General features: G+C 44.0%; 5 protein-coding genes across 12 annotated transcripts; 3 read left to right on the top strand and 2 right to left on the bottom strand.

Moving 5' to 3' along the window:
* The first annotated feature begins 669 nt into the window (after nucleotides 1-669).
* On the top strand, nucleotides 670-6,895 carry tbc1d24 (TBC1 domain family, member 24). Of its 3 annotated transcripts, none has more exons than XM_011603412.2 (8): nucleotides 670-825; nucleotides 2,385-3,469; nucleotides 3,771-3,776; nucleotides 3,916-4,074; nucleotides 4,179-4,242; nucleotides 4,330-4,425; nucleotides 5,588-5,834; nucleotides 5,924-6,895. In XM_011603412.2, the coding sequence occupies exons 2-8, from the start codon at nucleotides 2,478-2,480 to the stop codon at nucleotides 6,076-6,078; spliced, it is 1,719 nt and encodes a 572-aa protein (XP_011601714.1). In that variant the 5' UTR covers nucleotides 670-825; nucleotides 2,385-2,477; the 3' UTR covers nucleotides 6,079-6,895. The 3 variants fall into 3 exon arrangements, with proteins under 3 accessions (XP_011601714.1, XP_003961474.1, XP_011601720.1); XM_011603418.2 differs by having other exon boundaries at nucleotides 729-837; XM_003961425.3 differs by lacking the exon at nucleotides 3,771-3,776.
* A 1,656-nt stretch (nucleotides 6,896-8,551) lies between these two features.
* atp6v0cb (ATPase H+ transporting V0 subunit cb) lies at nucleotides 8,552-13,426 on the top strand. The gene is made up of 3 exons (XM_003961298.3): nucleotides 8,552-8,827; nucleotides 11,595-11,778; nucleotides 12,087-13,426. The coding sequence occupies exons 1-3, from the start codon at nucleotides 8,755-8,757 to the stop codon at nucleotides 12,289-12,291; spliced, it is 462 nt and encodes a 153-aa protein (XP_003961347.1). The 5' UTR covers nucleotides 8,552-8,754; the 3' UTR covers nucleotides 12,292-13,426.
* An 18-nt stretch (nucleotides 13,427-13,444) lies between these two features.
* On the bottom strand, nucleotides 13,445-15,549 carry nubp2 (nucleotide binding protein 2 (MinD homolog, E. coli)). Its single transcript, XM_003961426.3, has 7 exons — nucleotides 15,419-15,549; nucleotides 14,938-15,053; nucleotides 14,620-14,818; nucleotides 14,369-14,526; nucleotides 14,172-14,282; nucleotides 14,000-14,069; nucleotides 13,445-13,711 (listed from the first exon to the last, which is right to left on the bottom strand). The coding sequence occupies exons 1-7, from the start codon at nucleotides 15,432-15,434 to the stop codon at nucleotides 13,572-13,574; spliced, it is 810 nt and encodes a 269-aa protein (XP_003961475.2). The 5' UTR covers nucleotides 15,435-15,549; the 3' UTR covers nucleotides 13,445-13,571.
* A 393-nt stretch (nucleotides 15,550-15,942) lies between these two features.
* Nucleotides 15,943-19,912, top strand: spsb3b (splA/ryanodine receptor domain and SOCS box containing 3b). Of its 4 annotated transcripts, none has more exons than XM_011603481.2 (7): nucleotides 15,943-16,085; nucleotides 17,207-17,342; nucleotides 18,042-18,231; nucleotides 18,349-18,536; nucleotides 18,618-18,720; nucleotides 18,828-18,953; nucleotides 19,031-19,912. In XM_011603481.2, the coding sequence occupies exons 1-7, from the start codon at nucleotides 16,045-16,047 to the stop codon at nucleotides 19,543-19,545; spliced, it is 1,299 nt and encodes a 432-aa protein (XP_011601783.2). In that variant the 5' UTR covers nucleotides 15,943-16,044; the 3' UTR covers nucleotides 19,546-19,912. The 4 variants fall into 4 exon arrangements, with proteins under 4 accessions (XP_011601783.2, XP_011601775.2, XP_029707211.1 ...); XM_011603473.2 differs by having other exon boundaries at nucleotides 18,039-18,231; XM_011603485.2 differs by lacking the exon at nucleotides 15,943-16,085 and adding an exon at nucleotides 16,449-16,517 and having other exon boundaries at nucleotides 18,039-18,231.
* A 25-nt stretch (nucleotides 19,913-19,937) lies between these two features.
* Nucleotides 19,938-22,436, bottom strand: LOC101066633 (probable crossover junction endonuclease EME2). Of its 3 annotated transcripts, none has more exons than XM_029851332.1 (8): nucleotides 21,807-22,436; nucleotides 21,502-21,623; nucleotides 21,262-21,354; nucleotides 21,056-21,180; nucleotides 20,872-20,953; nucleotides 20,662-20,777; nucleotides 20,398-20,587; nucleotides 19,938-20,304 (listed from the first exon to the last, which is right to left on the bottom strand). In XM_029851332.1, exons 1-8 carry the CDS (start codon nucleotides 22,231-22,233, stop codon nucleotides 20,149-20,151), a joined length of 1,311 nt encoding a protein of 436 aa, XP_029707192.1. In that variant the 5' UTR covers nucleotides 22,234-22,436; the 3' UTR covers nucleotides 19,938-20,148. The 3 variants fall into 3 exon arrangements, with proteins under 3 accessions (XP_029707192.1, XP_029707185.1, XP_011601759.2); XM_029851325.1 differs by having other exon boundaries at nucleotides 20,872-20,950; nucleotides 21,262-21,357; nucleotides 21,807-22,434; XM_011603457.2 differs by having other exon boundaries at nucleotides 21,262-21,357; nucleotides 21,807-22,432.
* Between the last annotated feature and the right edge of the window lie 215 nt (nucleotides 22,437-22,651).

Genomic DNA, 22,651 nt, shown 5'->3' with positions numbered 1-22,651 from the left:
CAGTGTGTGCCGCTAACACGGAATATTTGTTGCACTGTATAAGTGCTTTCTTGTGTTTGTGTATGTGAGACGGGCGGGCTGAAGTCTCTAGACATCAAACATTATGTGTAAGTAATGTCATGTATGCGGAACTATATAAAAGTCTTATGCAGTTTATAACTGACATTCCATACTATTGTCACAGACGTTACAGGCACAGTTTACAGATGTCAGGGATAAAAAAGTATGGGGTGCTTTTTCCCACAACACTGAATCACCTAAATGAGAGCTATAAACATCATTCTTTTTTCTTTTTTTTTAAAGGGCAAAACACAGCAATTTGTTGTGCAAAAGCAATTCTGGTCCTATAATTTTATTATCTGTGATAAGTGTCATGTGTTGCTTTGAGTACAGGACAAAGAGAGGGTTTGTTATCCCGGGGAATCTAATGTACTTTCCAAGTGGACTTGTGCAAGTAAACAAATATTGAATTTTTTTTTTAAAAATGCCAGGATACTGGGTTATTTAATGAATGACCAGTTTGGCGTTTTGACTTCCAGCCCTATTAGCTATTAGGAAATTATCTGTTTGTTTGAATTGCTAGCAATGTTGCTGAAGGCTACTGGGACTGCTCGGTGGCTGTCACGTCATGAGTAAAATGAGCATTTGATCTTTTTGAACTGGGTCCTGTGCTCAGAGTAACGCGTCTGAGCCCTGTGTATATTTAGTTAGCCCACCTGAGCCCCTGCAGCTCCAGCAGAGGCGCGCTCCCGAGAGACTCACTGCGCATGCCCGACAGCACTTCATATCAGCCGGGCTTCGCGTCTCAAGACACGTCGCGTCCAGGTAAGGACAACGGTGATTTCCTCAACATAAATACTTAATTATTCTTTACTACCAGCATTTCTCGGGGGGAAACAATTCATCGTGTTCGCCGGTCAAACGATTTCCCACGAATTCTAGCTGCAATCTCATCACGCGAGCAAACTTGAAGACAGCCTCAGAATCGAAAGGACCCAAATTGGTTTACGGTCGGTCATATGTCGCTCGCATGTCGGACAGCACGCTGCATGTTCGTGCGGCGTCGGGCGGGTTTTACTGCTCCTTTCTTGCCCTGTCTTGCGTGTTGTCTTGTCACGCAGCTTGTGTCACGCAGCTAGTAGTCGGGCTGGCTTCTGGTTAGCTGCCGAGCCGAGCTGACAGGAGCAGCCTGCAGCTAGCTAACGCCGCCGATGCTAACTTGGCAGCTGTGAATGGAAAAGGGTGTTTCAGATGGTTTCAGGTTTAGTTTTATTCCGAGCTCTTCGCTTCCGCCAGCTCAGCTGCGTTAGCTGCTGCCCTCTTGGAATAAACGGATTGCCTGGGTGTTCGTGCGTCACGGGGCTGGATGTGCGCAGCTTTTTGCAACTGTCAGTCCGGCAGCAGGTTAATATTTGCAGGCACAGATTTTGTGATCTTGCTGCAGCACACACCCCACCGAGGGGTTAGCCATGTTTCTGCTCCCTCCCTGCTGCTAAGAAAATCCAAAGAGATCCCATTAAACAACCCTAACGCTGTGGGCCCCCCCTTTTCTCTGTAGTGATGCATCAGGATGAGCTGGAACGTTTAAATGGATGTTTTAAAACAATGTTCCTTCTTTTTAGGAAATATCTGTAGTGGACATAGTCTAAACTTGGGCGTCCTGGATCTGCTGTGGGGTTAAATAGCATTTCTATCTACATTATTAGGATGCTTTTTCTTGTTCAGCTCTTAATTGGCTTATTGGCTTCATGATTACTGAGGGCCAAATGTCACAGAAGCCTTAATTCAATCCAATGTGTTGTTTCTGAGGAAACCTGATGCGGGCAGTCAAGGCCATCGTGACTGATCCATATTTACATGGAGGAATAATGTGCTGCTCTGTATCGCAGCGTGACTTGCATGAAGCTGCAGAAAAATGATTTCTTGGTGGTTACAGCTGTTATTTTCAGTAAATTGCAATTGATCTGAGGCCGCACACCTCCGTGTGCTCACGGTTTTCCATTGAGAGGAGTTCAACATCGTTTTAGCATTCGGCTTTTGCAAATTGATTGTCAGATAAGCAATGTTAAGCTGTTATTGTCATGAAATAAATGGACTGGAGCCTGAATGGAATCTGAAATGCGAAGTTTGGGCAGGCATTCGTACTCCTTAAGACGCATAAATGGGGAGCGGGGATGTAACGAGGCTATTTTGCAGTACAAATTTACTGTAGCAAGTGTGGAAAATTCAAGATTCATACATGAAAATTTGTTGCATATGACCTGTTGTGGGGAAAAACCTTCAATGGGTTAAACTTACTTCTGTCTAATACCAAGATGGTGCCAGTTATAAGATGTTAGGTTTCTTTATTGCGATTGTTGCATTAATCTGTTTCTGTCTTCCAGTAACCATCATGGGCCGTTAAGGAAAAGTCATTTCAACACCCCAAGTATCCCTCTTCTCCACCCTCTCAGGTATCCCAGCGAGTATCCATCACCATGGCTGATGAAGAATATGGCAGCTTTGTGGACTGGAACCAAATGGGGGATCTGGCCACAAGCAGCGGCCCCACCAAGGTCGACTGTAAAGACCTAAAAGAGTTCAAACAGCTGGCTCGGCAGGGTTACTGGGCGAAAAACCACAAACTCCGTGCACAAGTCTACCAGCAGTTAATCAAAGCCATTCCCTGTCGCACGGTCACCCCAGATGCAGAAGTGTATCGCGACCTTATGGGAAACGCGGCCACTAAGAGGCAGTCCTCCCACCTTCCACTTCCGGATTTTGTGGATGGAAACCCTGTGCCACAGTACTGCCTAAAGGCCGAGTCTCTAACCTCAGCGCATCAGATTATCAGCTGCGTGGCTGGACAGTTGCCAGACATCTCCTACTGCCCCTCACTGCCTGCTGTCACATCTCTGCTCCTGCACTTCAGTAAAGATGAAGCTCAGTGTTTCGAGAACATCAGCCGCATACTGGCCTGCAACGAGCCGGGCAAACGGCTGCTGGACCAGACTTTCCTCAGCTATGAGTCGGGCTGCATGACCTTTGGAGACCTGGCCAACAAATACTGCACAAGCGCCCACAAACTGATTGTGGCCACAGCCCAGGATGTGCTGGAGGTGTACTCGGACTGGCAGCGCTGGGTTTTGGGTGACCTGCCTTTTAGCCATATGGTCAGGATCCTGGATGTCTTCCTGGTGGAGGGCTACAAGATTCTCTTCCGCGTAGCTATAGCGCTGCTCAAGTTCTACCGCAAGCACAAGGCGGGGGTCCAGGGAGGCCAGGGCGGCCAGCCGCCGCAGCAGGATTCTGACAAAGTCAGGGCGGACATCCGGGCTTTTGTCAAAGGCATCGCTTCGGTCATCACGCCTGACAAGCTGCTTGAGAAAGCTTTCTCCATTCGTCTGTTCAGCCGCAAAGAAATCACGTTGTTGCAGCTCACCAATGAAAGGTCCCTGCAGCAGAAAGGCATCACCGTCAGCCAGAAGCGGTATAATCAATATTGTGTTGTGAACACAACTTTCTGTGTCCTTAGAAACCTTCTTCCTAGCTTTCTTCACGGGGCTCTGCTAAGATCACTTTGATGTTCTCCGTCCCGTTGAGCAAATGACAGATGCACCGCTGCATTTCATTAGAAAATCCCTTTTGTTTTACTTTTTGTTGTGGTGTTTTTCCATTCACATCACGGTGTTATCTCTTTTTGTCTGGGGCATGTCGTGTTTAATTCCATCCGCCATCTTCTGTCCCAACCTCGTTCCATCACGGTGTTTGCTACATTGGTTATTTCACAGTTCTAGGTGGGTCTTCTTTGCTCTCCACATTCTTCATCTTTTTTTTTTTTTCCATTTAAAAAAATAAATATTATTTTTTTTTACTGCCTTTGTATACATTAAGTGCTCGATCCTGATCGTTGAAGTTTCTCTTTACTTTCTGCAGGCAAAATGTGCACTTGGCTCTTAATCCTGACAACTTCTCCTCTGAGATTGTCACCGTGAAGGAGATGAGGGACATCTGGTCGTGGATCCCCGAGCGCTTCGCCCTGTGCCAACCACACCTCCTCTTCACCACCACCAATCATGGTTGCAGCCTGAACAGGTACAGCACGCCCGGTCTGGTTTAGGCCTAGGTGGTTCTATATTTGTGATTACACAACTCTTAGAGGTAAATGTGCATTTTCATCCCAATATTTCCACTTACAGATTTTACTCGCATTGTGAAGGTCACGAGCCCACTCTGCTCCTCATCCGCACAACAGACGGTGATGTAAGCAACAGCCAAATGAGAATCGCTGATCCTGCACATGTTCTACAAATATTAGCAGCTTACAACAATGTTTTTGTCCGGCTTCAGGTTTGTGGAGCTTTCTTGTCTACAGACTGGGAGGAGCGGAAAAGAGGTGGCAATAAGTTGAGCTTCTTTGGCACAGGCGAGTGCTTTGTCTTCAGAGTAAGTTCACTTTTATTTTTTCGTTATCCGTTTTATGTCTGATACTTAAACATTTTGGAATGTTTTGGCACAATGAAGACGTGTATGGCGTTAAAGTTGAACTGCTTGCAGTACCCGGTTTTGATCAGGAGATGGCGTCATTGGAAGACGAGTCGTTTACGTTGATTTCATGTCAGTTGGAGCATTGTGCCACTAGTCGCAAATTGACGTATAATTGGGAAAATGTAGTTTACTGTAATGAGAGTACCTCACCTGGACTGTCAGCATTGGGTTATCTGCTTGGAACTCTGGGATATGATGTAATTAAAACACAAAGTTAGATACAGCCAAGTATCCTGCCTCTCCAGTCATGTATGTATAAATAATTTGCCTTATGTGCTGATGCACAGACGACCAAGCACAGCATGTGCTTATTCTACAGTACAGGAGCAGAAACACCTGAGCCCTCAGTGTCTGACCTGGATGTCAGATGACACCTAATGGAAACTGAGACGTCTACAACAGCTGACGTCCTTCTGATGTTGCCTTTTATTCCATTAGTTGATCTGTTTAGCGCAGCAATAATTTAATTCTTCATCAGTGGAGACAGAAACAGTTCAAAATTGGGAGAAATATTTTGAAACTCCAACGAATTGACTGTTGTATAAACTGTTAATATTCTGCAATCTATGCCAGCTTTGTGATTGTATTTTGCATTTATGTATTTTGTAGTTCTTAACATGCTTATGTTAATTTTAAACTTATGTGAAGAGCCAAGAGTTGGCAGTCTTAATGCAAACAAAGCAGTTAAACACAAAGTAAACATTCTTTGACGTACGCTCGGCATCTCCTCTGGCTGTGTGAGTACAAGGGAACCACACCTACATGTTCATTGCACACGAGGTTATGAAGCAAAAAGGTTTCATATGTAGTGGAGAATTTTTTTTTTTAAAAAAGGTATGGGCCATTCACGTGTAAACCAGTGAACATGTTCGTTAGACCGTAACATGAGAAGTCTTAACGATAGAAAAGAGTGACGCTACTTCTCTAAACAGTGGTCAGATTGTCACATAAGCTAAGAGGGATTAGTGACTTAGGCTGCAGTTAAGATGAACTTATTAACATGAAATCAGTGATACTAAATCTGGTGTGTGCCATGACAAATGCTTTGCTTCCTTGTTAGCTAAAACCAGAGATGGAACGTTATGAGTGGGTCGTGATCCGCCACCCTGAGTTAGCCTCTTCAGTTAAGACCCAGGAGGAAGTAGAGCTGGCCCCCACTGACGGCCAGAACGCAGAAAACAACGGCTTAAAGCAGCCAGAGAAACCTGCCGGAGACATCTCCCCCTTCCTCTCCGCCCGCCACTTCAACCTCAACTCCAAGAATACTTCCATGTTCATGGCCGGCACCGTCGACTCCATCATAGTGGGTGAGTGGACTGTAGCTTACTGGGCCAACTCAGCCATGCGTCTTTTTAATAGTGATTCATGCCAAATGTGTGCCTTTGTTGGTGTCCAGGGGGAGGTGAAGGTAACGCCCTCTACATCGACTCTGAGCTCAACCATGGCCGCACTGGCAGGTGCACCACCTTTGACAACCCGCCACTTTGTGCTGAGACCTTCCAGGTTGGGCTGCTAGAGGTCTGGGGTTTCCAGGATGCCATGAACTCGTAATACTACATAAACAATGTAGAAGCGTACAGTTATGGACCACGTGCAAATCAAACCACCCGTCCCACGTCATCATATAGGCTTAATTTATTAATGGACCTATTCTAGATTTCTTAATGGGAACAAAAATGCAATCTCTCTGTCCTTGTTTACTTTTGCATTGGCAGTTATGTACAGTGGTGCACGTGTTTAAAGTGAAGTGCAGTACAAAGAATCCACAATTAATGAAATATGGAGCCAGTTGAGACCTTTTTCAGTTTCTATTTTTGCATTTCATCTTTGGTGTTTTGGTGTTTGAATCCCTGAATGTAAATTCAGTCACATGTGCTGTGATTTAGCTCAAAATCAGCCAAAATTCCGATGGCTCTTCTGTCCTTAAGAATCCATGTTTACCAGATGGCTCTGTCAAACTCTTTTTTTTTTTTTTCATGTTCTCAAGGAAATGTAAAGATGTTTTGATTTTTTGTGGACGTGAGTTTTTACATGTGAATTATTGTTGTGAACGTCAGCGGTGAAGATCAGTGTTGCCATTCTTGCCACGACAAATAAACGGCAGTTTGGTTTGTTTTTTTTCATACCAGAAACTATTATCGACACATTGGTAAAGAAATAAGCTGTTTTTACTTTACACATCATGGGTATTGATGAAGATCCTTTTCTGACTTTTTTTCCTTTATTTCCGTCCTTTCTGATGCAAACATTGTAATGACTGTCCACAAATTGTACCCTGCTAGCCAAGTGTAGTTTCATCTGTAGGGTAAAGGTGCTGTCTTCCTGTAACTGTAATCTCTATGTGAATAAACTAATATGCTTTAAGTTCTGTTGTGTCTTCAGTGCTCATTTCATCCCATCTTCTTTTTGTCCCCACAGAGAGACTCTTCTGACAGTCAGTTGTCAGATGCCATTTTAGGGCAGCTGACCATGACTTTGACCCATTAAACCTGTATCCTTGGCTTTTCCTGCCCGTGCATGCTCATATAACCTAAACTAGCTTTGATTGGTACAATATATCAAGCTGTACCGAATATATATTTAATTGTGGAATAGAAAAGGCTAAGCGGTACTAAATGACTAATGAGCTGTCTTTGGCGCAGGTCTAATTCTGTTTGGGTGTCTTGAGGAAGCTGACGGCGAGTTGCATGACTGGGAAATATTCGTCTGATATGAATCATTTATGTCTTGGATTCAAACGTCTCCATTAGCAGCAATAAGACGCAGATTAAAAAACGAATGGGCTCTTCCTTTCAGAGCCGTTAATGATGGCATAGTCTCCATCCTGCATCATGGGTGGGCTCTTCATTCAGACTCACACAGCTAATCACACGTGCACATCTATATTTAGCTACGACTCTGAGTTGGCCTGGCGCATTTCCTGAAAATGATGCTCTCTAGCCCTTAGAAATGAGATGATTATGTGTTTAAACAGCCTGTCTTCACTAACCCCCTTCGCACACACACACCCTAGATCAGAGAGGGGTGCAGGAAAAGCATTAAAAAATGATTAGAAATGATAGATATCAATGTAAACAAATGAAAATAATGTGGTTCTTACATGAGCTTTCATTTTGGAACCAGTCAAAAAGCACAAAGAGCCTTATAACCCAACATGAAGGTTCCACCTACGTCCACATCTACGTTCCCGTCGTGCCAGTCAGAGGTGAAGGACAACCAGGTGAAAAGCATTTGCCACTGTGACCTTCAACACATCAGTGCATCCCCCCCATCCCCAAAGATCATGTGTTGGACATGTGTTAGGAAGGCCCTGTGATGCTGGGGTGGAATTGTATCACGAGTGAAGAGGCTTCAGTGGGGGGGTCTTCTGCTGCTGCTGACTAGACAAGAGCAGAGCCCCCCCCCCCCCCCCCCCCCCCCCACACACACACACTTCCTAGGTCTCTGTGTGCTCTTGCTGGAAGGTATACAAGGAAGGAAGGGGATCTCCCCTCCCCCGTTGCATACAGTTTGAATTCTTTCACTTTAATGCTCCTAGTTGCTGCATATCACAGTTGAATGTTAACCACAGTGCTGCTCAGCAGATAAATGCATGTAGTTATGCAGCATGGTTAACTGTTCTGCATGTTATAAACAAAGAATAGATTAATTTGCTAGTCATAGTCCATGTTGATACATTTCAGATTTTTACTATTACTCCATTACAGAATCTTTTTTCTTCAATGTTTTTGCCCATCATTCCATCCTTTTGACGCCGACGGGTGAGGACATCAAAGGGAAACCCGCAGCGGGGCATACCAAAGACATGCTTAACGGGGGTGACCTTCGAAATAATGATTTTTTAAAAACCCAATGTGTACTTTCATACGTATTAACCGCTAAATCATTTGAGATACACACCTTTTGATCCATAAAGGTAATTTTAAAATACACTGTGTAATTAGCTAACCTTTTGCCCGCCCCCGCTCCCCGAACCGTTTCTCCCCAATCAGGTGACACTTTCCGCTTCGCCATTTTGTGCTGCTGCGCCGGGTATTTATCGGGAGAGTCGTGACTCGCTCGGTTCACTGTCAGCTGGTCTCACGCTTCCTGGTGTCGTCGACTTCAAGCCTGTGGCCTTTTCTTGCTTTCGTGAAGTGCCATTTTTGTGGAGTCCGCGTTTGACTGACTTTCTTTTTTTTTTTTTTTTACATTTTGTGTATTTTTATATCGTGTCCCGAAAAAAAAATGACGGACCAAGGCCCAGAATACTCTCCCTTTTTCGCAGTGATGGGTGCCTCAGCGGCGATGGTTTTCAGTGGTAATTATCACCGTCATCACTATTTACATTGACGCACATAGTAATTTGAAGAAAATCAAAATGATTGCCAAGCCATTTTCCATCTTTTTCACAGTCTTGTATTATGCATGTATTGCACTCACTTCTTATGCTAACCTTGCTAACGTTAACGTAGCAAAGCTAGCCTTGAGTTGTATTTTCCTTAAATGTGAACAGTGGACGGACAGTCAGCACTCATTTTTCATATTGTATTGTATGTATGGTGCTGTTTCGTCAGAGGTCGTGTCACGATCACCATTTTGTGTTTCGGCGGAAAAATAATGGTTATTTCTATCATGACTAGCTAGCGGATGACGACTACACAAGTTAGCCTTGACGTTAGCAAAATTTGTTGGGTTTTTTTTTTTTTTTTTGGAACGGAAACGACAAACTGGGATTCGTAGTAATAACCCAGACCCGTCCAACTTAAGCGGTGCTCAATGGTCGACATTACCAAGTATTTTATGTCATTATAACGACATGCTGCTTGACCGTGCCTTGCATTATTGAGTAAGGCTTTACGCTCTGATTATTTGTATTTTTTTGCAAAGTTATATTTTGATGCAAATTGTGTGGAAAAAGGTTCCCTGTAAGCAGTGACCATTGGAAACTAGACTCAGCTGGTTTACTTCCTCATTGCTCAAAGGAATGACAGCAGATCACATGATCGTCACATGGTCGGAGCTGGGAACTGCCCTCCGGGACTGCTTCATTCTTTAATACGAGCAAAGTAAAACGTAACCATCAGGAATGGATGTCATCTTACTGTAATATGACTCGATTTATTACCATGCATGGATGTCTACACATGTTTCCAACACAGGCAGATGTAAAATCTCCATATCTAATAATTGTTGAGGTTTTACATGAAGATTCAAGATTACATTAAATGGATGATGATGGTAGCTGCATATGGCATTTACACTGGATGTACACAATTTTAGATAATGGATGAGTTTTTTGAATACAATGTTGTATTAGTTACTTGGCTGCTACTGGGTTTAGTTCATTTTTGAGTCAGAATTGTAGACACAGTTACTTGCTGAGCAAATGCCACTAGTGAAATTGATCCCGCTGCACCTTCAGGCAGTTAACGTCTAACATGGCTGGAATATACCTTGAACAAGCCAGCATTTCAAATTTATACGCCACCAATTAAAGGATTCTGTCCTTTAGAGTATAACTAATCCTTAATGAATGTAAGCAGAGGCCATTTCAGTTTTACAGTTAACTATTTGAAGAGTGAATGCATTTTAATAGTGTCAATATCTTCGATGCTGTTTGCTTAAACTGTTGCTCGTGATCAACTGCTTCTTTTTTAGAAGTGAGCGGTTTTTCCAGTTGATGTAGCCTTTGACCTTATTTTTTCCCTTAAATGAAGAGGAAGTCATCTGTAAGGGTTCCACCTCCTGTGATGTAACAGATTGCTTAAGGTGTTTGAGAACGTCTCCATGTTGCCTTGTGTATAGTGAGGTTTAAGGCAGAAGCATCGTACGCAGCGCAAAGTATTGAAAATGTGACCTTCTCGTGTATACCTTATGGACATGTGCGATCGTCTGCAGCTGGAGGCCCCCTCTGATCCGGGCCATCCCATCTGGGAGATGATCTCTGGCCATTTAAAAGGGTTCCACCCTAATATCAGTGTTTAGAAACGTATTTCAACACAAATGCACAAGCTGTTGTGCATTAAAACTGGGCGATGGTTTGAGCACTGTTGCACTACCAGAGCGTACGGCTTGGTTATCTTACTGATTGATTGTGATGTTAATGTTTAATAATGAATAATGGTCTACTAAAAAAGGAAGGTGTCAGTGTAGTATTTTGTAAAAGATGGTGAATTTTGCATCAGTGACTAGTGACTGGATTTACTTTTTTGTTGCCTTTCCAAGTCATCTTTTCCATCATGTTTGTGATGTCCACTATATTCTCATTAAATAATGGTTTAATCTTGTATTGATGGCAGTAGGCAGTGGAGGCGTTGGACCCGGGACCTCACGGTGCGCTGTGTCAGAATGACCAAAGACCAGAAGGAGAATGGCCTTTCTTTATCAGCACCTTGGGCTGTGTGCTGGATGTTCTGTGTAATTCTGAGGCTTGTTTTTTTTCTTGTTACATTGGTTTTCCAGTATTTTATTGTGGCCAATTATTCATGTCTTGCCACAGAGCTCTAATCTGCGGCGAGTTAAAATGTCCTAAAAATGCTGTGTCATCAAAGTATGTAGTGTTTAAGTTGTTTTCAATAAAGCAGCCAAAATATTAAATGCTATATATCTTAGAGGTGTCGCAAAGATGGACAGCACTTAACATTTTAGTGGGTCATTTAGTTAGATATTTAAACGTGTGCTTGGCGTCCTTCCCACCACTGCTCGCTCTTTTCTGTCCTGCCTGGTGGAACAGGAGTGCTGCCTGTGCTTTCACAGATGTTACAGCTTTCTGTGTTTCACAGGTGTTGTCTCTGGGGATGTGGTGCGCTGTCATGGTTTCCTGTGTGCGTTATAGCTGCTAGAGCTCCATCTAATTGAAGGAATCGTTTACAGCTCTGCAGATATGTGTCCAGTTTCAGTTTGAATCATAACCTGCTCTTCTTGCTGATGGACTCCTGTTTCCCCATGTGGAGCAATGCTGTATTTTCAGCAGGAACAGAAACAGATGTTGCTCAACGACCCGTTTCATTCCTGCATTCGTTGTGTCTGGGATTCTGTGGACAACCTGACCTCTTGTGTACCTCTGTTTGTCTCCCCCTCACCAGCCTTGGGCGCAGCTTACGGCACAGCCAAGAGCGGCACAGGCATCGCCGCCATGTCCGTCATGAGGCCAGAGCTCATCATGAAGTCCATCATCCCCGTCGTCATGGCGGGTATCATAGCCATTTACGGTTTGGTGGTCGCCGTGCTGATTGCCAACAACATTGTCGAGAGGCTCGCCCTCCACAAGTGAGTCCAGCGCATGTGTGGCTTCGTGCTGCAGAGTTGTTGTCTTTTTTAACATGTACAGTGTTTAGAAATGATTAACAACTGTAGAGCCAGGGCCGTTAGATCACCTCCCTGATCTACTGCACGCATTAAAAGATGGAAACTTTGTCCTTTTACATGAGTCATGGTCGAGTTGAAAGAGAGCATGTCGAGGGTTTACATCTGTCAGCAGTTGTCAGTTCAATGTCATGCACCCTCAGACAGGAAATGAGCTGTTCCTGAGCGCAACATTAACGGTGGTCGGTCCTCTAACACTCATCTCTGTTCAGGAGTTTCCTCTATCTGGGAGCTGGTCTGAGCGTGGGTCTGAGCGGCCTGGCAGCGGGCTTCGCCATCGGCATAGTGGGCGACGCGGGCGTGAGAGGCACAGCTCAGCAGCCGCGGCTATTCGTGGGCATGATCCTCATCCTGATTTTTGCTGAGGTCTTGGGTCTGTACGGGCTCATTGTCGCCCTCATCCTGTCCACAAAATAATCATCCACAACGTCTCCGCCGCAAGATCTGTGCTCTGTTGCTGCTGGAGTGTAGAATGTGGGAAAATTTGTTTAAAAAAAAAAAAAAAAAAAGTGGGAGGAAAATGAGTTAAAATGACACCATAATTATGGTCTTATCTCAACAGTGTGTACAGTCGTGTCAGTAAACATGTAAATGAGCAACGTAGTGATTCGTCTGTCTCGTGTGTGCGTGTGTATCAAAGCAATTGTACGATGATTCCTTTCCACTTATTTGAGGCCTTGGTGCCAGCAGAGGCAATCGGAGCCGACCAGAGGACCACACAGCTTCCCCTCCCCAAACAACCTGGAGGGGAGAGAATTGACACCATTTCTGCATTAATCTTGAGGATCTATTTGTAAAGAAATATGTATATTGACTGTCTTTTTTTTTTCTCACAGATTTTATTTATAAGAAATTCCTCAATTAATGAAAGTCTATAATGCAGCAACCCCCCCCCCCCCCCCAGGATATACTATACATATATAGATCTATAAATATCTAGATAGATTAAATGCAATGGGATACTTGTGATAAGTGGTCAGAATTCCTCTCCTCTGGGTGTAATTCTTGGTTAATAAGGTTGCCTTTGGTGTTGCTGGTGAAGTGGAAGTTTTATGTGTAGCTGTACTCTAATCATTACAGATTTTTCCCAGTGTTTTTCCTGTAGTTCTGCTGTTTGCATTAAAGGAGTGTGCCCCATGATGGGTCTCACAGTGAAATTTTCAACTCATTCTCCATTTGACTCATCCATCTGTAGATGTCCCACATCTCTCCTACATTCCAGCCATTTAGGTCCTGCATGGGTTCCAGTGTCTTGTTGCTGTTGCATTTGAAATGGAAGCGCAGGCTACTTTCAGAAGACTTCTCCAGATCAAAGTGCTGGTTTAATCCAAATGTTGAGACCGTTTTGTAGCATGAAGCCCAGCAATATTGGTGTTCTGCTCTGGGCCAAGGTTTACGAAATATCTGATTCGATTCCATCTGGAGTTTTCTGAAACTATTCCTGTCGGAGAAACGCTGACTGAAGCCCCAAGTTAAACACTGTATCAACAATATCAAAGTAATCCTGATGTGCCGACGTGTGTCACAATCAAATTAAAGATTATAACTTGGATATGAATGGCTTCCAAAGACATGTAGCATTTTTATTTATTCAATCTACAACCTTTTATTTATATAAAGATCATGTGTTCTTTTAAATTACAGAGGGTCAACATTCATATTTAGGGTGCCAACAGAAAAAGACATCAGGAGAGTGTTCAATCAATTTCAAGGTTATTTAACAGAGTCTGACAAATACTGTTGATCGCACTGAAGGTGGCGCTGTTGGGAAACGACTGCATGAAGTCTTTGCCCTCCTCCAGGCTGCTGCTGAGCAGAGGATCCAAGGGCACCGAGCCTGAAAAACACAATATCCCAATTGTGGACAGTTTGGCATTTAAATCATAACAAAATGGATGATCATTGTTAACAGTATTAGCCAACAACATTGTGGTAAAACTCCATATCATTTAAATGATAGACCAAGATTTATGGAAGGGCCTGAAGCACACTTTCAATCTTAAACAGCTATAATGTAATTTGTTCCAAAAATTTTAGCAGGACAGCAGCGGTTGCCTTTGCCTTTGAGTTGGTGACGCCTTGTGGCCGGAAGGAGGAATTACACGAAATGACTCCCAAAGCTCACCTAAGAATACTGATCCGGTCAGCTTCGCCAACTCTTCACCGCCACCCTTTGAGAAGACGTTGCTGCACTCCTAAAAAAAAAACAACAACGATTTAATCAATCAAAACGCCCTGGGCACGTGATTGCTAAATACTTCATGTGGGGTTTACGTCCAAAAATAAAGTTTACACACCGAACAATGAGGACAAACAAATCCACTCATGTTCTCTATGATGCCCAAGATCTTTACTCCTGTTTTCTTACAGAAGGTGATCTCTCGTCTCACATCTCCTGTAGACACTGCCTGCAGTCAATACACAGGAGGAAAAAAGATGTTATAATTTGATCTGCCACTGTCTACTAAGGGTAGTTGTCCAGACCTGCGGTTACCTGAGGTGTGGTTACCAAGATGGCTCCATCTATACTGCTGTGTTTTTTCATGTTTTCCAGCACTGCCAGATGTTCATCAGACGTCCCTGGTGGTGTGTCCACCAGCAACACATCAAGTTCCCCCCAAGCAACATCTGACACAAACTGGCCAATCAAAGCTGTTGGATGTGCAAAAAAGGGAATCTTATAGAAAACACAATCTGCAACAGTACATGATAAGATTTAGGAGTACTTTCATTATTAGAGTATACCTGTTTTCTTAGGACCCCTCCACACCACTGCTTCATCTGGGTCTTCCAGCAGGAAGCCAATAGACATAAGCGCAAGTGTCTTTTGGGCATCTGTGTAGACAGGCACCCAACCTGAGTCACACTGATGCACGTCAGTGCGCACGATGCTGAGCATGCGAGGGATGCTGGGCCCACAAAGGTCAACATCCAGGATGCCAACCTAAACGACAAACCAGCAGCAAGTGGACTAATAACCACAGTGTATTTTGAAATATTGTATTTGTACATGAATTACATCAAAATGTATGGTGACGCCAACCTGCTGCTTGCACAACTCACCTTTTTACCAGCATGCCTGAGAGCTAGAGCCAACTCTGTGGTGATGGTGCTCTTTCCTACTCCACCTTTCCCGGACAGAACCAAGACCACATGCCGGACTTGGGCCATGTTCCCGTCTCATGTGGAAATGAGGGGAAACTGGTTAATTTGACCATATTTACCGAGACACGCACAGCTAAACGTCAGCGAATCATTACATTACCGCCGGAAGATTTTGTTGTTTAAGATGTGAACACATCATCTCTCATTACATTTTTTAGGTTTCGGGATGGCTATAGTGATAATAATAACTAACCATGACTAATTATTAACAGCAGTGGCAGAAACAACCTATCTTATACACTGAGAACTATTATGAAATGTTTCATCAGCATCTCTTAGATGTAAACCATTCAAACTGCAGTTTTTCTTAAGTTTGAGTTATCTACAAATATTATCAAAACCTTCTGACCTAATTTAATCATAGCTCTCTTCTTCTTACCAGTATTTTGTTCCATATTTCAAATACAGAACTTCTCCTTACACATAGCACGAGACTACTGAACTTCCGTATGTCGTCACCCACCGTTCAGCCAATCACACACCAGTCCCATTAGCCACGAGCCTGCTAGTACGATGTGCGCACGGAGGCTCAGAATGCGCATGCGCAAGGCTGGCAAGACCGGAAAAGTGAAACAAATATTGAATCAAATGTCAGGTGATCAATACAATAGTATTGAATTTGTCACCATTTCCGACCCATGTACAAAGGTTCACAATTTCACAGGGTTCACAAGTGTACCAGTAAGTTCCTTTCACCGGAAGGTGGTGCAATAACTTTGACTCTATAGCTAAAAGATAAAAAAATACTGTGCTAAAAATGTGATCGAAATTCCTAGAATATGTACATGTATACATCACCATCTATGCCAACGATGGGCCAGAGCTGGTTAACTAGTTCTGGTAACCAAACTATTAACATAAACTCCGCCCACACCCATCTTCATCCAATAGGATCGCGACGATGCACAGAAGGCATGTTTACGTGCAACTTCGCCCTCAGATGTGGGTCAAACACAGTTCTCACATGTTTTGGATACATGATATCTTAGAGGAACGCAATTGGTGATGAGCCACTCCAACACAGAATATATGAACACTTCTGTAAGGTAAGAGCAAAGTCAGCTTCATATAATGTACAGTGTTCATTTCAGTTAAAGATAATATCCAATATCAGGTGGAATGCTAATTTCTGAACATGCAGTGACTGCTATGTATAGGATAAACCTTGACTGTGTGAGAAGCTTTTATTCCACTGATCTGTGGATCACTAAAAACCCATCATTCAAGAGTGAAGAAGTTCTGATTTCTGACAGTCCTGTACTGTCTGCATTGATGTCAAGTCAGTCAGGACACTGCCAGTGTAATTTGTCCAGATTGGGCCGTACAGATGATAGACTTAATGTATGTAGGGTAAAGCCTAATTAAAGCGAGACCAGACTGACTAATCAGAACTATTGGCACTTAACTCCCACACCTGCTTGCAAAGCGGTCACCAGCTGCCACGGTCCGTTGTGGAATTAACCGAGACATGCTATCAGGTTGAGACACATGTGATTTTTTACAAAATGGTTGTGGGATTACTTACTGTGTAACCAATGGAATTCTGATACCTTGACTGGATATTTACTCCCCAGTTTTAATGCTACAGTTTTTAGTGTATAAAGAGGGCAATAGACCAAGGGGTGTAAACACAAAGGTATTGAAATCAGATATTTTCATTGATGATGACATATAGTCGCCTGTTACAATGACCTGGGTTTGCCTGTGCTCAGCAGAGGCTGAATGGACTCGGGTTACCACGGCGGCACAGTGAACCAGGGTTAAGTGCAAAACAAGTGCAGGAAAATACTTCCTGCTGCCAAGTGCAACATGTGATAAAAACAGGGGAGCTGGAACCCCAAGATCAGGTCAAGATCAGGTCTACTCCCCTGAAGCTTTGTCAGTTCTATACCGGTACTCTTAAAATATTCCCTAACCTACTTCCTGTTGTAGGTTAGGGAATCATGATATCAGGAATTTCAGCAGAGGTCATGACAGACACCACAATCTTCTCTATTTCTCAAGTCTCTCATATGAAAAGATCTTAACATAAATGGTGTAAAAATAATATCAAATATGAAATGATTTATCAAATGGGAGTAGAGCTGGATGTTCTAAATGAATATACCGGTACATTAAGCCATGCATGGGCCAAGTAGTCAGGAGGTGTTGGGTGTGCTGTCCCTAGAACTGCCATGCTGAGAAAGGGCAGGAATGGACGGACTCGACATTTGGTCTGGAGCGAGGTATGGCAGGACACAGATGCCCTGGCCCTGATCCAGACTTCAGAGCAGGAAGAACAGGAAGGTCGGCCTATGGTGCAGGTGAGCCCGTGAGAATAGAGCAAGGAGACATTTCCTACTATTATTAGGTTTAGACAAGTAATAAAGCAAATTATATTTCCATGTAGGTTTGGTATATAATGAAATGTACTGTGTACTGTCTTGTAATTACTCCACAGTTCATTTTCTGTGTTACTGCTTAGATTATACATTTCTGTTAGAGTTGCCACTGTTTTTAAGCAGGTGTTTATTCCAGCAATAAATTAACAAAATTAAGTGAGTGAAGGCTCTGAACAACCAGAGAAAGGAGGAAAAAATGACACACAGGCACTCCTGCACCGTAATGAGGGAATTTCACCTCTTTCCCTTTCAAAGTATACTTTATTTTACCTCTTGTACCAAGTTATATGTAACACTAATACTATTGCGACTGCCCCAGTATGTGTTACAGACAGGGAAGCTGGGTCCAGTATTTTTGGAAGGGGTCTAATTTAGTACACAAGCTGTGAACCCTGTTGAGGGGGAAGACTTCCATGCTGACTCTGGACTATGAGCCATCCTATTAGGGTCCTTAAAAGCATTGCTGCCATCATTATACTGCATAATATTGAGTATTCATAATATTCATTGTCATTAGAATAATAGTCATTATTCATTATTATTTGATATTCTGATCCTCGTCACTGCCACTTAAGTGAACACACGGAATCATTGTCATCTTACTTTGCTGCTGCCCAGCAGATGAGTGAGCGAGAGCCTGAGCTGCAGGCTTACCTGCAGGCTCCTCAGATTGCTTGTGAAGGAGCAGCCTTGTCCAGCGTGGTGCCAGTGTTCGGCCAGTCTTTCTGCCAGTGCGAGCAACAGCAGGAGGACACGTCTGGCCTCGGCCTCGGCCTCGGCAGTGAATGCTTCTGTGGGGAGGATGATCAGGGTGAGAATACCCTGGACTTTGAGTATACCCCACCTGCTATTTTAGGATTTAATGAGAATACGACTACATATTTCATATGCGATCCCATATCTCTCTGTTTCTGTGCTCCTCACCCAGGTTTTGACTGGGAGTGGGATAACCACTTCAAGTCTTCTGGAGCCTTCCTCAGCTGTGGCAACAGGAAGGTGAGCTTCCACCTAGACTACAGCTCCGGCACCGCGGCCATCCGCGGAACCAAGGAGCTCGCAGACGGCCAGCACTTCTGGGAAGTGAAGATGACCTCTCCTGTCTACGGGACAGATATGGTGGGTATTGAATAATGTGTGGCCATTAACAGGTCAGCACTTTTTTCTCTAATATGTGATGCCTTTCCCACGCTGGTGGAGATGGTGGGAATTGGCACTTCAGAGGTAAACCTGGAGAAGTTCAAGTACAACTTTGGGAGCCTGCTGGGCCATGATGAAGCTAGCTGGGGCCTCTCCTACACAGGTAGGTGAAACATTTCTACTGTTAACTCCCATTTAGATAGTTGTTTGACTTCTGTAGGCAAGCAGGTTAACTGTTTAAGTAAAAATGTTCTGTTATCATCTGGTCAGGTTATCTGCAGCACAAAGGTGACAAAGTGAAGTTCTCATCTCAGTTTGGCCAGGGCTCCATTATTGGAATACATCTGGACACCTGGCACGGGACCCTGACCTTCTACAAGAATCGCCGCTGTATAGGTACAATGTGCAAAGCCAAAAGGTCCGTAAAACTGATTTGACCCACTCTTCTGAACTGGTTTTGTTGTCTGCTGTAGGCGTTGCTGCCACGAGGCTGCAGAACAAGAAGTTCTATCCCATGGTGTGCTCCACCGCAGCCAAAAGTAGTATGAAGGTAATCCGTGCTTGTCACACACCCACCACCCTTCAGTACCTTTGCTGTGCCCAGCTGCGGCAGACGATGCCCCCCAACCTGGATGTGCTTCGAGAGCTGGATGTGCCCCCAGGCCTGCGCACCGTCCTCCAGGTGCAGCTAGGCTGGGTGTTCACGCTCAGCAGCAGCAGCAGCCCTGATGCCTCAGAGCAGTATGAGGACTTTGCCAAAAACCTCCAGGAAGAGCCAGTTTCAAGCTGCAGTCTTGGTCCCATCCCCTCTACGGTATTCAACACCAGTCCGATTCCTACCCCAGACCAACCCCTGTGTGACTGTGTAACATCCCGTCGGGGTTGTCCCTGCACTTGCTACTGTCCTCCAACCCCTCCCAGCAGTGACTACGACAGCTGCTGCTCTGAGCCAGAGGATTACCAGAGCAAAAGATGTCGCTGGACATGAAGCAGCAGAACAAAGGTGTCCGGAACACATCTGTCACTGCCAACGAAAGGTCACACCACGAACCTTTAAGGTGAACTTAGAGCCAGTACTGGAGTGGATCGTCACTATATTTAGCATGTTCATGGCAGTCAAACCTGAATTAATGTGTAATGGCGAGTATGACTTTTAAAGTGTTAAAGTGGTCATTCTGGCTCCATGTTGGAAGTGGCTGAAAGCTGTTGGTTTTTTTTACAGTAAAAATATTTTTTTTTGGGACTTTGATATGCATGTTCACAGCCAAGATTAAATACCAACTGCAGTTGGTTGCTGTTGTAGAAAAGAGGGTGATTTTTTTTATCTGTGATCCCAGAAAATAATATTTAAAAAAGAGACAAGTCTTGTTGCATTGTTCCTTTTTTTTTTTTTTTTTTTTTTTAGAAAATATCATTTGTTACAACAATATATTTACATATTACAATCTATAAAGTTCAGAAGAAAAATTCGATATTATCTACAATCACTGTAATTTCTATGCATATTTTGGGATTGTAAAGACGACCTTGTTAGCACCTGAGTGGTTACATGTCTTTAAACACGTTTCATCTTCACTGAAAACCATCCAAATTAGTCCAGAACCAACTGTGGGTTCTGGGCTGTGAGGTAACGGTAGATTCGGGCAGATATCTCTGGCCCTACGCGCCTTTCATTATCTCCGCTTTTGACCAAGAGCCCAGCCAGCAGCCCCTTTCTGTCCGCCTCTGCTGCCAAGCCCCCGTATGCCTGAAACGATGCAAGAGTTCATTCACAACCTTAAACTAATGAGCCTAAATGTAACAAACTATCACGGAAGTGAGATAAATGAGCCTGGCACACCTGCAGCAGCAGCTGAGGAGACGGGTACGCTGCAGTCACAGCAGAGGCCACAGCAGGGCTGACTCTATTCAGCTGCTGGAGCTGATTCCGCCAGACCTGGATCAGCCCTGATCCGTCGCTGTCCACACGAACTCCACTGGCCCATGAACCCTCCACGCAGAACGGCAGCTCTGCTCGCTCTGTCAGCAGTCTGGAGGAAGAAAGAGACGAGAGACAGGTAATGTCTGATGGTCATTCACCTCATCTGTCCAGAGCAGCCCTGACCTAAAAGGTCGCTTTGATAAGGCCTTGGTTACAGCACACACATGGGTTGTGATCTCCTGCCAGTTGTCCAGGCAGACCATTGACATATTTTTATGGACTTGGAGGTACACAAGAACCTGGGGAGGACAGAAGAACTTTCTGTAAAATGGATGAATCTGGACTATGGAGCTACTGTGGTGTTATGAGAAAAGAGAACCAAAATAAACAGACTTCTTCGATGTCTGGATTCTCCATCCCCAGTGTTGTGTTTAGGGCTTCATATAGTTCTTGTTCATCAGAAGGGTGGGTCCTGCTGATAAGGATTAAAAATAGAACATAGAATGTGCAAGAAAGACAAAATTAAATAACTATGGGTTTCTGAGAATTTATTAACTACATGGATGTATGCACTTACGGGCAATCTGGATGAGACTCTGTTAGCAACAGCATGACCACCTTCCTCATCTCCCTGTTGAGACCCTCCAAAAGAGGATTGGTGACAGAGCCCTCACCTGACCCGTCCTCTCTGCTGTTGAGCAGCTGCAAAAGAAAGGATTAAAAACAACGAAGGCTCCAAAGAGAGCATCCAAGAGGTTTTATTTCAGAATCCATCTGCCATACCTTCTTCACAGAAAGAACTAATTCAATAAAGTCACTCATATCCAGAACCAGAACCACTTGGTCTTCCTCCACAGAGTCACTTTTGTCATCTCCCTGCTGAAGACAAAGCATCAAATATTAACCAACACTAACCACACAATGATCAATTAATTGCTACACACAATAACATTTAGTGACTCCTGCATGACCTGACTAACATTTTAACCGTCAGGCGAATCGCTACATGTGAGCGAGAACTACCTGCAGCAAAGCTCTACTCCAGGTGACACTGCGGGGAATCAGCTGGGGGGTGATGTCAAACCTCCACTCCAGAGTAGCCAAAGTGTCCAGCAAGATGTCTGAGCCATCTTGTTGTAACAGAGCTAAATTAAAGGGCACAGACAGTCAAACTTTAGCATCATTTCATGATGTTTTCATTGTGTGAAAGCCATATCCAGGCCAGATGGCACTGGGCCTTTCCTTCGTCATCGTATTATTCAGCTGAAAATACAGAAATAGAGACTTATATCTATTTGATAATTCTCGTTGAAGGCAGCTTGGTATACCGGGGTCTATGCAGACAGTCAGACTCTTCAGGTAGTTCTCTGGGCGAAGGGACTTCAGGTTATCTGCGGCCTCTCTCCTCCCCCGTTGCTCCTGTCTTCGCTGCTCCTTTTCCTGGGCTCTGGCTGCTCTCTGTCTCTCCCTCGCCTCCTTCCTCTGCCTGGCTGTCTCTCTGTCCGCCTCGATCTCTTCCTTTGATCGGCGTTTTCGTGCAGGACTCGCAGTGACGGGTCCACCGGGTCGAGCAGAGGTCCGTCCTTCTGTAACTGAAGACGATGGGAGACGTTCGTGTTCTGTGCTCCGACTCTGCGTTAAGGATGTATTTTCTGTCGCGCTCTTCGCATCAATCGTTACGTTTGATTGCATTTGAGTGTCGCTTTCTTCGGATTCAGACATGTCCCATGCTTCAGCTCTGTGCAGCACTGACATTTCAGACCGACAAAGGCCATAAAACTCTCACATCTACATGAAAACAAAGCTTTCAATGACGGCGACGGTGTCCGCAGATGGACAAAAGAGTTGAAACGCGCAGATAGTTCCTGCCACATCAGCGTCAAAACTTTTAACTTTGCTTTGGCACTTCCCCATCTTATTTTAGTAAGAGTCAGATCCCTAGCTTTCAGATTGTTTTAACACAGAGAACTATAAATATTGAAACAATATCAACATTTTTTAAATCAAATTTGAAGGTGAAAATGATTACCTTTGCTGTTTCAACAATAAAACCTAAAAGTTGCTATTTCAAACTTTAGTTTTGGACTACCACTGCAACGACTACTTCTACTTCTCGGAATTGAATTCTTTGAAAGATTGGAAAGGGTTACTTTTAGAAGCAAACAGCAGAAGG

Source organism: Takifugu rubripes, chromosome 1, assembly GCF_901000725.2.
Source record: "Takifugu rubripes chromosome 1, fTakRub1.2, whole genome shotgun sequence".
Classification (NCBI taxonomy): domain Eukaryota; kingdom Metazoa; phylum Chordata; class Actinopteri; order Tetraodontiformes; family Tetraodontidae; genus Takifugu; species Takifugu rubripes.
Note: the sequence above shows the minus strand (reverse complement) of the source record. Positions and strands in the feature narration are given on the sequence as shown.